Source organism: Camelus bactrianus, chromosome 24, assembly GCF_048773025.1.
Source record: "Camelus bactrianus isolate YW-2024 breed Bactrian camel chromosome 24, ASM4877302v1, whole genome shotgun sequence".
In the NCBI taxonomy this organism is placed as follows: Eukaryota; Metazoa; Chordata; class Mammalia; order Artiodactyla; family Camelidae; genus Camelus; species Camelus bactrianus.
The window spans coordinates 14,395,953-14,409,032 of NC_133562.1; the positions used below are offsets into that span (position 1 = coordinate 14,395,953).

A 13,080-nucleotide genomic window follows, 5' to 3' on the forward strand; every position below is an offset into this window, starting at 1 on the left:
ATAGAAGAATAAAGCTCTTAACTGGAGCTAAATATGATTACAGTTAAAGAATGTTTCTGCAGACTTACAGATACAGAGAACAAACTAGTGATTACCAGTGGGGAGAGGGAAGTGGGGAGGGACAAGACGGGATGAGATTAATAGAGGTACCATCCACTATGTATAAAATAAATAAACCATAAGGATATGTTGTACAGCACAAGCAATATTTTATAACTATAAATGGAGTATAACCTCTAAAACTTGTGAATCACTATGTTGTACACCTGAAACTTCTATAATATTGTAAATCAACTATACCTCAATAAGTTTTTTTAAAAGAATGTTTCTGTAATTTAATCTTGCTCCTGCCTTAGTAATTACTCATTTTTATTTTCCTTTATTTTCTTGTCCCTTACAGGTACCAGTGCGCTGCTGCAACAAAACGAACAAAAGCTTGGGAGGAATGAAATCCACTTGCGGATTGCAGATAGTCAGGGCTTCAGCTGCCCTGAGAAGCAGATCCTCACGCTCACAGTGTGTAAGTGCGTGGAAGGCAGTGGTTGTGCAGAAATGTGGTCTGACTCCTACGTTGGCCTGGGACCTGCGGCTACTGCACTCATAATTTTTGCCCTTCTGCTCTTGTTACGTAAGTATTATAAAAGCTGCACTTAAGCTCCTCTACTAATTTTAGTGCCTTTTGGGGTTTTTCTTTTTCTTTTTCTTTTTTTAGTACTTTGTTACTGCAGTAGTCATTGACGTCTTTAGTTTTTCCATAATCACGCTAGAATGCTTTTGAGGGTGGGCAGGGAAACAAGAATTGATCCTTGATAAATTCACCGAAAGTGATTGGAGTGCTCTTCAGAATTTTGTTTTATGAAAATGTATCATTTCCTGATTTAAATAACCCAAGTTATTGTACACACTCTTCAGCAGCCTTTTAACCTAAACCCTGTTGGTGTCCCCATCTTGATGAGCTCCGTGAGGGAGGGAGGGAGGCTGTCTGTTCTTCTGTGCCCAGTGCCTAGAACAGTGCCTGGTGCAGAGAATGCTCTCAGAAGATACTTGCTGCATGAATTTAGATTATGGCCACAAGGTCATTGTACAAACTCATCTTATACCCACTGATCCTTGCTTGGCACGTGCAGCTTGTCAGCGCCCCCTCCCCAGACCCTCTGCTTGGCTTGCCCCTTCGCCTGCACCAATGGCACATGTCTCTTCCCAACAATGACAACCACTCCTGCCCGCCCCGCACACCCTCCAACGACCTGGGGGTTCCTTTCATGGAAGAACAAACAACTGCAGCCTGGGGTCAGGTGGAACCACTGCACGTGACCCCTGCGCACGGGCAGCGGACTTCCTCCAAGGCAGCCTCGGCCATTTCAGCGTCACTAGAGGAGCTCGTCCAAGCCACTGGTAGATGTGCGACTGAGTATACCCCACTCCACAGTATGCAGTGCGCTTTTATACCATTTGGATTTAAAGGGTAAAAATACAGACATAACGGTAAATGGCTTGTGACGGCTCACCAAGTTCACAGGTGGGCAGGGCTGCATCTTTGATCTGGGGATTCCCTGCACTGCCTTCTCCTCCCAGATTTCCCAGGGCCTGATGTGGTGCTTGGCACATGGCAGACACTGGATACACGTTTGCTGCATCACCCCTGGCAGATTTCAGTCTTCTTATTACACCCAGTAACCATAGTTACTATTACATAAAAAGGAATCTAGGGAGCAGTCATTTCATCACTGGGAGCTGCCAGGTGGGAGTTTCAGTAAAAGCTAAGTTCGAGGTGGACTGCTTGAAGATGCCGTTAACTTTTCTCTACTGATCGTGGGGCCAGCATTGGCCTTCGCTGCCTCCTGGAGGTAGAATAAAATGGAAGGAGGAAGCTCTGAAATTTTATTGAATTCTGGATGAAATGTTATATATGTAACATTTTATATATATAAATGTATATTTATATATTTATAACATATATAAATATATATATATAAAATGTTATGTATATATATTATAAAAGTAGAATAATTTTAGAAAATAGTACTTAGATGATTCAAAGGTTAACTGGAACCCCAGTGAGTCATGCCTTCTGCCAAATCCTACCCTGTGGTGAAGTGAAGTATTATAGAAGCTCCAGTGTTCTAGAATGTTTTACCATATTAAAGTTTTTCTGCCCTTAGGAGCTTTTGATTTTTTTTTTAACACATAAGTGTATTTTAGATGGTGAATTTTTTTCATATTAAAAGTTAAAGTCGCTTTTAAAAAACAAAAATTTAAGTCTTTAAGTCGGTTTTAATGATTTGGATACTATCGAATCCAGTCTTGGTGCTCCGCTCAGTGACCGCAGCCAGGGACCGCACAGTCTTTGGGATGGACCAGGCCTCTCGTTCTGTAGGGCTCCCTCATCTTGCCTGGAGGCTTTGGCATAAGTCACTCAAAACAAGCTTGGTGAGGTTGGCGCCAGGGAAGGAAAGGAAAAGAGAGCTGTAAATACGTGAAGATTGCACTCCAGAAGTGCTATGCTAATTCAAGAATTACACAGTGTAAATTTATAAATCTGTCGAGACTAACCTTCTCTGGACTCAATTTTGTTTCCGTGCAGTGGTACCCCTTCTGCTGCTGATGTGCCATTGTGGGAAGGGCGCCAAAGGCTTCACCCCCATCCCTGGTACCATAGAGATGCTGCATCCGTGGAACAACGAAGGGGCACCCCCTGAAGACAAGGTCAGATAACCCGCTGTCAGTGCAAGGGGTCTTCTTTTCTGATTGAGAAGTCTTTCTGACGTCTTAGGCCATTAGAGTAAGATGGTTACTACAGATTTCGGTCACATGCCTTCATTAAATACAGAGTTGCAATAATAATAATATATTTTGTTTGTTGGCAGGACAGAGCTGAGGTGGGTCTGCTCTACTGTGACAGGTGCTGTGTTACGGACAGTGTAACAGGTCAGGTGGTGACGCTGACACTGGGAGTGTAGAACAGAGGTTAAAGGGAGCAAGAGTGTGTAGGGATTTAGGTGGAAACTTTTGTCCTGATATTAAATGGACGGTGCTTCTCCATTTCCATTCCTCTCGACCCACAGGGTCAGCAGGGGGGCCCCCACGACCCCCATGACAGTTGTAAAATGTTGCAGAATCCCTGCCCCTACCTCCTGAATAGCCACCTCCCACCATCTCTCTGCTGCATCTTCCCCTGGGTCTCTCGTCACCATCTGCCGTGAGCATCCTGTCTAATAGGAGATGAGTCAATATCAAGTGTCAGAGAACTCAGAATAACAGTGGCTTAAATATAAAAACATGGGCCGTCCCAGCCCAATGTGATGATCCCTGCACAGCCTGGCCCCGGGCATCTCCCTTCTCAACGTTCCTCCGTGGATGAGTTCCACTCCCTGCTGTCCTCACGCTCCAGGCACGAGCTACCATCCCCACATTCCAGCCCGACCATCGGGAAAAAAGTGACCAACTGCTTTTCAAGAGCACTTCCCAGAAGCTGCATACACCATTTCCACTTAAATCACGGCTAACTTAAATCACGTTAACCAGAACTTAGGCAGGCAGCTACACCTGTAGCAATGGAGGCTTGGAAAGGTAGTCTTTATTTGGGGTGGCCATGTGTCCAGCTGGAAAAATAAAATAAGGGTTCTATAACCGTAGAAGAAGGCATCGAACTCCAGGGGAAAGTTGAAATGCCATTGGTGCCCATAGAGTAAATGGGCTGAGACCATATTTTAAAGTCTTTTGTTTTCTCCTTGGGCTAAAATCCACTAACAAAACAAAAAGGTACTGTGGAGATCTTCAGAAGACTCAAACACAAGTCATGCAAACAAAAACAGTTTTCCTAATTTGCCTCCGTGGAAATAATGTATTTACAGCCCAGGCTCCCTGAGCTGGGACCCTTCCACCAGCCGTGCGGACCTCCACCACCCAACTGTGTTTGCTCCGACAGGTGGTGCCTCCGCTTCTGACAGCAGATCTCAGAGACGCGGCCGCAGCTGGCGCTGGAGCAGGATGTGTGACAGCCAGGGAAGCCACCGTGAAAGGAAGTAGCTCGGCCTCCTTTACCAAAGGGCAGCAGGAGATGTCCGAGGTGGACGGCCGGTGGGAGGAGCACAGAAGCCTTCTCTCCCGTGGGGCTACCCAGGTTACAGGGGCAACAGGCGCGCTGCTGAGCACTGGCTCCATACGGACCACGAGAGCCATGGGGGCTTCCAGAGAGATGGCCGGAGCCCAAGCAGCTGCCTTAGCAGTGAACGAGGAATTCTTAAGAAGTTATTTCACTGAGGTAAGCGTTGGTTTTTATGTGTGAAGGGCAAAAGCATGTATATGTAAACGTGATGATTGTTAGGGTAATCATTTCGTTGGATGTAAATGGGACTTTTTCTTTCTTTTAATTGAAGTGTAGTCGATTTACAATGTTAGTTTCAGGTGTACTGCAAAGCAGTTCAGTTATTCATATATATACATATTTTTTTTTCAGTTTCTTTTTCATTACGGCTCATTGTAAGATATTGAATATAGTTCCCTGTGCTATACAGTAGGTCCTTGTTGTTTATCTATTTTTTTTTCAAGAATACAGACCAGTCGTGTTGTGGGATATCCTTCAATTCGTGTTTCTCTGATGTTTTCTTGTAATTAGACTGAGATGTTAGGCATTTGGGGCAGGAATCTGGAGTCTTGTTCTTAAATGAAGTGTGTCACTCGTGTCAACGTCCCTGTTCTTGTTCCGTTTTAGAAAGCTGCCTCTTACACGGGGGAAGATGACATTCAGACGGCCAAAGACTGCCTTCTGGTTTATTCTCAGGAAGAAACTGAATCTCTCCAGGGTTCCATTGGCTGTTGCAGTTTTATTGAAGGAGAGCTAGATGACCGCTTCTTAGATGATCTAGGACTTAAATTCAAGACACTTGCTGAAGTTTGCTTGGGTCAGAAAATAGAGATGGAACCGGAAATTGAGCTGAGGCCAAAACCCAGGAGAGAAACAAACGCGAAGGCAGCTTCAAGTGCATTCTATGAGCAAACTAGGGTCCACTCAGAGAAGGCACTTTCCTCCAGTGGCAGCTTTCAGGTTCCCACACCTCTGCATGAGGCAAACACAGAGAAAGTAACTCAGGAAGTGGTCACTGAAAAGTCTGTGTCTTCTAGGCAGGGTCCAAAGGTAGCAGCTACACCACCTGAGGCACTGGCGGCTGGTAGCAGGATAGTGACAGAAACGTCCTATGCCACGGGCTCCACGGTGCCACCAAGCACGGTGGTCCTGGGCCCCGGGCAGTCCCAGGGCCTGATTGTGACGGAGCGGGTCTACACCCCGGCTTCTGCCCTGGTAGAGCAGCAGTACGCTAGGGAAGGTAACGTCCTGGTTACCGAGACAGTCCTCCAGCCTCACGGGGGGGTGTCCGGGCCTCTGGAAGGCACTCAGCATCTGCCAGATGCCCACTATGTCATGGTGAGGGAGAGAGAGTGCGTCCTCGCCCCTAGCCCGAGCGTGCAGCCCGCTCTGGCCGTGCCCAGTGCAGCCGTAGGACAGAACGTGACAGTGACCGAGAGAGTGCTGACGCCTGCTTCCGCGCTGCAGTCTAGTTACCATATTCCTGCTGAAACCTCTGTAACGGCCACAAAGACTCTGGTTTCTGGAGCTGGAGTCCCAGGCCCTCTCCCAGACTTGGGCTTAGAGGAGTCTGCTCATTCTAACCGTACCATCACCACATCTTCCACCCACATCTCCAGGCAGAGCACGGTCCAGCACTCTTACTCCTAGACGGCGCTCAGCACACACCGGCCCAGAGTGGAGCCAGCCGGGGCTGAGGGCCTGCTTTCAGGGGACCTGGCTTTTCATGAGCCTTACACACATGAGAGGCACATACACCTTGGGCTTAAATTTTTCCTCCATCACAAATATGCAGAGAACCTCACTGACTCAGCTTCTAGGCGTGCACTTCAGAAGAGCTCCAGGACTTCCTGAGGGCGTAATGATCATGCTGTCTTAGGTGCCTTTTAGTGACTCATGGCCAAACAGTACTCACAGAGCAAGTTAAACAGAGAGTAAATCTGGCTTCTAAGAATTTATCAGATGAACAGTGTCCAGTTCATGAGCCGTCCAATAGAGCCACCCACCAAACTGAGTGGGCCCCTCTGCACAGCGTTTAACGTTGCTGCTCCCTATTCCATGCTTTCCTGCACCCAGCAGATTATCAGCAACTTATTTATCCAAAGATACATGCACAGTCTGAGTAACCAGTTTTGCTTGTTTGGTTTCCTTAAGACTAGAGGCCCTCCAATTCCTGTAAGATTAATTGAATTTTGGAACACCGGCATGGTGAGAGCACACACTGCATGTTCCTGTGGGCGCGTGTGTGTCGTATAGCCTTAAAAACAGCATTATACCTTCCCTTTGTCTCTCAGTAATCATGAAAATATTAAATACTTCAAATTCAGTAAGCTAATCCAGGGCAACATTCATAAACATAAAATCACTTTATTTTTTATAGTAATAAAATATACTATTAAAAAAAAAACTCGGGATACATTATCTTCTAAATTAGTACAGCTGAATTAACTCTATCCACTGTGGTAAGAACCATGCCTGTTTCATTGCCATATGTCCCCCATGCCTATTGTGGGTGGCAAATCAGCATTTGTAGAATTAAACTGAATTTTAGAAGCCACTCTTACCTATAATTGCAAAAAATATCGAAAGACCCTTTAACTTCTGTAATTACGAGTTTGAAATTACGATTTATTCCGTGTCTCAAAGTCATTGGCTAGCTAGTCACGGCTTCCTACACGAGTGTTAAATATTAGATAGCTGACCTGAACTTGTACCTCCTGCCCTTTTTTAAGAAGTGATTTGGGTGTTTTGGCCAAATAAATAGATTGTATTTTTATTGCTCCTTGAAGAAATCATCCATCTCTAGTTTCAAAGTGTAAGTGCATACCAGTAATAATTTATTTCAATATTCTCTACAATAAAAAATGTCCATAAATTTTTTTAAAAGCTGTAGTTTTGTGAATTTTCAGGATATTTTACTAGGAAAATGAATCTCTAAAAATTTATTTTGTATCACATTTTTTAAAAATATTGTTGACTTTTGCATTATGCAAAAGATTTTACATATTTTTACTCCCACTTTTGTATATAAGTAAAAGGCAAATATTTTTAGACACCACAAGTCTGTGGCAAAAATGAAGGTCACTGTTCTGTGCTCTAAATTGTTTACTCTCTACTTAGTCTTTGTTGTTGCTTTTTTTTTTTTTCACTATAGACTTAGTAGTTAATTTTTGCCAAGTCTGCATCAGGAATATCACTAGTGTGTGAAAATGGGGCTATGACCTACGTGCTCCAAACCGACAAAACTTGGTCTTCAACTTCCTCCTTGGGTGGGTGTGAAAAATCCTCACTTGTCTCCTGTATGTAAAGTAATCACATTTTCTAAATGGTTTTCTTTGTACGTGAAAGCATGGTTTGTATTAGTTACATTTGTTCCATGGGAGAAGCATTATATTTGTACGTGTTATCCTCAAAATATTTAAATAAAAAGATGACCTTTTGAGCAACCCTTTGCCCATATCTTTATTGCCCCATCATATTTTTACTAGGAATGTAAGTAGTCGTTAGGGAGGAGACAGCACCCTGAAGGCAGGTGTTTGTCAGACTTTGGTGTTGGTTTTCATTAGGACTGCTTATATCTGGCTCAGCCAGCCTCCTCGGAAGAACATATTTCCCTTCCTAAGAGGGGCAGACCACAAGCAGGCTCAGTTAAATATGAGTTTCAGACCATAATGAATAGCTCTTTAGTGTAAGTGTGTCCCAAAGTAAAAAATTGTGTCCACCTGAAATTCCTATTTCCCTGGCTGCTCTGTTTCTGTTTGCCAAGCCTGGTGACCTTGTTCCTAAGAGACTGGAGTTTGCTCCCCGCCTGGAAAATAATATGGGAGGAACCTGTGGATTGATTCAGCTGAAGAAGATTTGCACTTCTGACCCCAAGAGATGAAATCATTCAACCAATGTTGAGAAGCTTAGTTGCTTATTATATTTTACAAGGAAAATGATCAGAGTTTCTGTCAATACTGTAATGTCCCATTAATAAACAGTTCACAACGCAGGTGCATCAAGACGTCCTAAAGCATGAAGACTGTTCTACTTCTGGGTCCCCGGGACTCCAACCCTTAGGGGCACATGGGAGCAACTCTCAGTTGACCTCATGAATCTGTCCAGACCCAACATTCCAATCACCACCACATCAAAATTTATACAGTAAGACATTGCTTATCAAGTATCTAGAAATGAGATGTTTCAGATAACAACTCTCAGATAATTAAATCTTAACTTCTTTAACATACCAACATTTCCTAGTTTCACTATGTTCGTGTAGCTCAAATCCTCTGCATCATTATTGACTTCTTTTATCTACTTTTTCCATTAATCATTGAGGGAGGAAGGTTAGTCTCCAAATGATTGTGCGTTTGCCTGTTTCTCCTTTAATTCTTTCTCTGTTTACTTCCTGTATTTTGACACTTAACTATTTATACCTGTGTTATTAGGTACAAACACATTTAGATTTATTGTGCCTTTCTGAAAAACTGACTTACAGGCTGTCTCTCTTTATCTCTGGTTATATTCTTTGTCTTGAAATTTGCTATGCCTAACATTAACATCACCATGCTAGCGTACGCTTACTGTTCACATGCCAACCTGGAAAAAGGTAGAAGAGAAAGAAAGCAGTTTGATGATTGAATAAGCATTAAGCCAGAATGCAATGTGCAGCACGGGCCACCCATAAAGACTGGAGATGGATGAAGAAAGAGAAAAGTGGGTCATGGCATTTCTTCCCGTTTCCTACTGCCAACACCTGCCAGGCTTCTCTCTGCACAGCACCTCCCCTTTTGGGTTCAAGGACCCCTCCCCCTCTCTGCACCTGGAGGCCGTCGGTGGTGACTGCCCCCCTCCACGTGCTGCCAGACGCAGAGTCCTGGACCATCCCATGAGGTTTCCCCCACCTGCCTTACCTTTTGTATTTGACCCATTAAACTCTCCTCACCTCCGTCTGCTTCCCCCCGGGGACACTCCCTGACTCTCTCGGCTGCTTTCTTCTCCTGATACACCCAAACAGGACAATTGTGAATTTTGAAAATCCAACAGCATTTTCCAAGTAGATTTCCTATACCTGTGAGTGAACAGTGGTGTCAGTGTCTCACCCGCCTGTCTTTCATTTAATTTGCAGCCTCTAACTTGCTGCATCTCAAGCCCAAGTTGGTTCTCATTGTAAAGGCTTAATCAGAGAACTCTGAGAAGGGACTGAGGGCTTCCGACATAAAGTTGAATGATGGAGGTTTTAGTGCAGAATGGGGACTGTTTGCAGTGATTCAACATCCTTTCTGTTTATTGCAGAGTCTATATGCCGCTTGCTTGGATTATCAAGAGATTTTACTCCCTGTATTAGAGGTTTGTTTTATTATTCTGTCCTTTTACCCAAGGCTGACGCTGGGACAGAACCCAGATGCCCCATTACTTCCCCTCATCTACGGCTTTCCGCCTCTTCTAGCAGGAAGCTTGCTTTCACAACTTTCTTGAGTTGGATGTAGTTTCAAGCTTTGTCTTTTCCAACCCCTCCAAGGACCACGCCTACCATCACCCCAGGGCTCTTTCTCAGAGGAAAAAAAAAACTGGGTTGAGGAAAGGAAAACAGCCCTTGGGGTACTGCTATGAAAAAAGTGGGGAAACACGCAAAACACAAACATCATAAATGATTCTGAATATATTCTTTCTAGATGAAGCCTTAGTTGAGTTGGCTTAACAGGAAACTATGTGTACGTTCACCTGGTGCTAATTCACAGGTTTCTCCACGTGGAGATCCTCTGGACCACAGAAACAGATGGAGTAGCAGAAGCACAATGATCTGAGTGCATGCTCATAAACCACGGCCTCTGCGCTACTGGAGTAAGTGAGTGTTATATGCATTCTGGCCACAAGATGGCACTAGGCACGCAGCAAAAGAGGCAAAGCCGATCAGCGCTAAAACTAGGAGGGGAAAATTCAGCGATTTAGTAAGTTCATAAGCAATGTAAACTCACAAAGGCCAATACTTGCCTTTGCTAACTGTGCTCCTTCCAGATAAAGAATGATATGCTTCAGGATTGCCTGGGAAACGAGGCCCAGATCATGGAAGTCTGATGAAACCTGTTCGGCTCCTTTGGTGATGAAATACAAAAGGTCTTCTGAAGGTCAGTCATGAGGCTATGATTCTACAAAAATGCCGCACTTTGGAGGATGGATTGGCCAATGGCTTGACAGATAACACACTTAGCCTGGTGTGAGCTAATTTTAAGAATAGATGTTGAAACAGCTCTTACAACTCAGTATAAAAAAACAACCCAATCAAAACATGGGCAGAAGATCTTAATAGACATTTCTCCAAAGAAGACATACAGATGGCCAACAGGCACGTGAAAGGATGCTCAACATCACTAATTATTAGAGAAATACAAACCGAAACTACAGTGAGGTGTTACTGCACACTAGCATGGTCATCATCAAAAAGTTTACAAATAATAAATGCTGGAGAGGGTGCAGAGAAAGGGGAATGCTCCTATATTATTGACAGGAATGTAAATTGGTGCAGCCACTATAGAGAACAGTATGGAAGTTCCTTAAAAAAATAAAAATAGCATTATGGTATGATTTAGCAATCCCATTCCTGGGTCAATCATCCAGAAAAGATGAAAACTCTTAATTGGAAAAGATACATGCACCCCAATGTTTACAGCAGCACTATTTACAATAGCCAAGACATGGAAGCGACCTAAGAGTCCATGAACAGATGAATGGATAAAGAACATGGAATATATATAGGAATCTTGGAGTGGAATACTACTGAGCCATTAACAAGAATGAAATATTGCCATTTGCAGCAACATGGATGGACCTAGATATTAGCATACTGAGTGTAGTAAGTCAGACAGAGAAAGACAAATATTACATGGTATCATTTATATGTGAAATCTAAAAAATAACACAAATAAATTTATTTACAAAACAGAAATAGTCTCACAGAGATAGAACACAAACTTATGGTAACCAAAGGGAAAAGACAGGGAAGGATAAATTAGTAGTATGAGATTAGCAGATACACACCACTGTATATAAAATTAACAACAAGTATCTACTGTGTAGCACAGAGAACTGTATTCAATACCTTGTAATAGCTTATAATGGAAAATAATCTGAAAAATATATAAATGTATAAAATTGAATCACTTTTCTCTACCCTTGAAACTAACACAATATTGTAAGTCAACTATACTCCAATATTTAAAAAGTAAAATAATAATAATAATAATGAAAAGAATAGACATTGACTCTTTCTGCAAGACAAGATTCAGTTAAACCAACATGTGTTGCCTTCTCACTACATGCAGAGCACTGCTTAGTGCCTTAAAGGTCATTTAAAGGTGAGGATGCCCCAGGCTTTGCCCTTTGGGGGCCCACACAGTAGTGGAGGTGGTAGTTACAAACACCTTATTCTGAAAATCATGACAGACTGTAATAAACAAGACATCAAAGAGAGAAGGAAAAGGCCAAGGCTGCTGTGAGAGATGAGTCCGTCTGTGAGGCAGGGCTGGGAATATTTAAGGAGACTTCTTAGAGAGGAAGGCTTTTCATGAACAGTGAAGATGAAGCCAACAGGCTTCAGCTGGATCAGAGGCTCACCTCACCGAGGGAGGGTGGCTGGTGTCTGGGAAATGACAGGCAGCAAACGCAGCAGAAGATATGGATGAAGGTTAGGTGCAGACCGCAGGTTAAGGCTGTGGCACCAGACTCTGTACAGCTGAGAGTCACAGGAAATTTCTGAGCAGGACAATCATATGATCAGGGTCTAGAAAGAGGAGGATGGGCTGCAAGTCTGCACGTGGGAGATGCTAAAGAAGAATGTTGGGGAAAGTTGAAAATAACTTCAACTCATGTGAAAGTTAAGTGTTAGCCTTTTTTTTTTTTTCTCTGATATTCATTGATTTTCCCTTGTATTCCAGTGCCTCTTTCCTTGGTGTAGAGTAAAACATAAATGTTATGTCAACAAGGTCACTGAACCAACAGAGAGGCCCGTTATAATTATAGAAAAATGTTTCCCTAAACGAAATCGGGAGATGGCACTTAACAAAAGATTTGTTTTCCTGACTTGTGAGTTTATTTGTGTACAAAACCTTACAAAGTTAAGCACTCAGAGTAACACCGAGTTATTTACTTAATGATTCCTTTACAGTTAAAAAATAATAAAAGTATTTGAAATTAGACTATTCCAGAAAATCATTGACCTATGTTTGGTCCCATGATGGTGTGGTTTTGCCTGGGTCTCCCTTATGAAGTTATAAGATTTCTGAGCCAAGTATTTTGTCTTTATTTATTTTTGTAGCCTCAGTATATAATGCAGGCCTTAATAGATGACAGGTACTCATTTTTTTGTTGTTGTTGAGTTGACTTTGAATTAAACTGAATACTACTGAAATTAATTAAATGACATTCTTTGTACCACCAGATATTTCCCCAACATTCTACTGGAAACCTCATCTATGCAGTGAATTTGAAAGAATTTTCAGAGAACACCCCTATTTCCATCACCAAATTCCATCATATATTTTACTCTTCTTTCTTTATCACATGTCTATCTACCCACCCATTTCTCTATCCATCCACCTTCTTTTCTATGAATTTCAAATTAAATTGGAGAGCCATAAGTACACTCCCCGCTAACAATGTCAATGTGCAGATCTTTAACTCGAGTTCAAGATTTGTTTATATTTTTCCCCCTGAGGTAAAATTACAGACAATGAAATGTACCAATTGTAACTGTGCATTTGTTAAGTCTTGACAAACGCACATACCTGTGTAACTCAAAGATGTATAATAAAAAAACAAAGTATACTAAAAAAAATATTCAGATTTAGCAGCTCAGTTTCTGAGATTTCACATGAGGAGATAACCTTACAATTAAGACAAGATGTGTGCGGAAGGATGGTCATTGCAGTGTTGTTAATCATGCAAAAACTGTAAACAGCAGGTTACTGGTGGAGTTCATTAAGAAGCAGCGCCGTGCAGTGCCATGTGTG

General features: G+C 42.7%; 2 protein-coding genes and 1 long non-coding RNA gene across 4 annotated transcripts in view; 1 reads left to right on the forward strand and 2 right to left on the reverse strand.

The window, feature by feature from the left end:
• DSG2 (desmoglein 2) overlaps positions 1 to 7,533 on the forward strand; it is a 35,141-nt gene extending 27,608 nt beyond the window's left edge. Inside the window, exons 12-15 of the mRNA XM_074352201.1 lie at positions 401 to 628; positions 2,585 to 2,706; positions 3,929 to 4,264; positions 4,715 to 7,533. Coding sequence (XP_074208302.1) covers positions 401 to 628; positions 2,585 to 2,706; positions 3,929 to 4,264; positions 4,715 to 5,737 — 1,709 coding nt within the window. The 3' untranslated portion in view covers positions 5,738 to 7,533. The remainder of the gene's footprint in view (positions 1 to 400; positions 629 to 2,584; positions 2,707 to 3,928; positions 4,265 to 4,714) is intronic.
• Positions 1 to 13,080, reverse strand: part of B4GALT6 (beta-1,4-galactosyltransferase 6) — a 124,151-nt gene that overhangs the window by 14,203 nt on the left and 96,868 nt on the right. The gene's annotated exons all lie outside the window — the stretch shown is intronic.
• The window catches only part of LOC141574906 (uncharacterized), a 38,358-nt gene continuing 27,834 nt past the window's right edge, over positions 2,557 to 13,080 (reverse strand). For both annotated transcript variants that reach the window (XR_012502036.1, XR_012502035.1), the window contains exon 3: positions 2,557 to 2,695. This is a non-coding gene — a long non-coding RNA (uncharacterized LOC141574906). The remainder of the gene's footprint in view (positions 2,696 to 13,080) is intronic.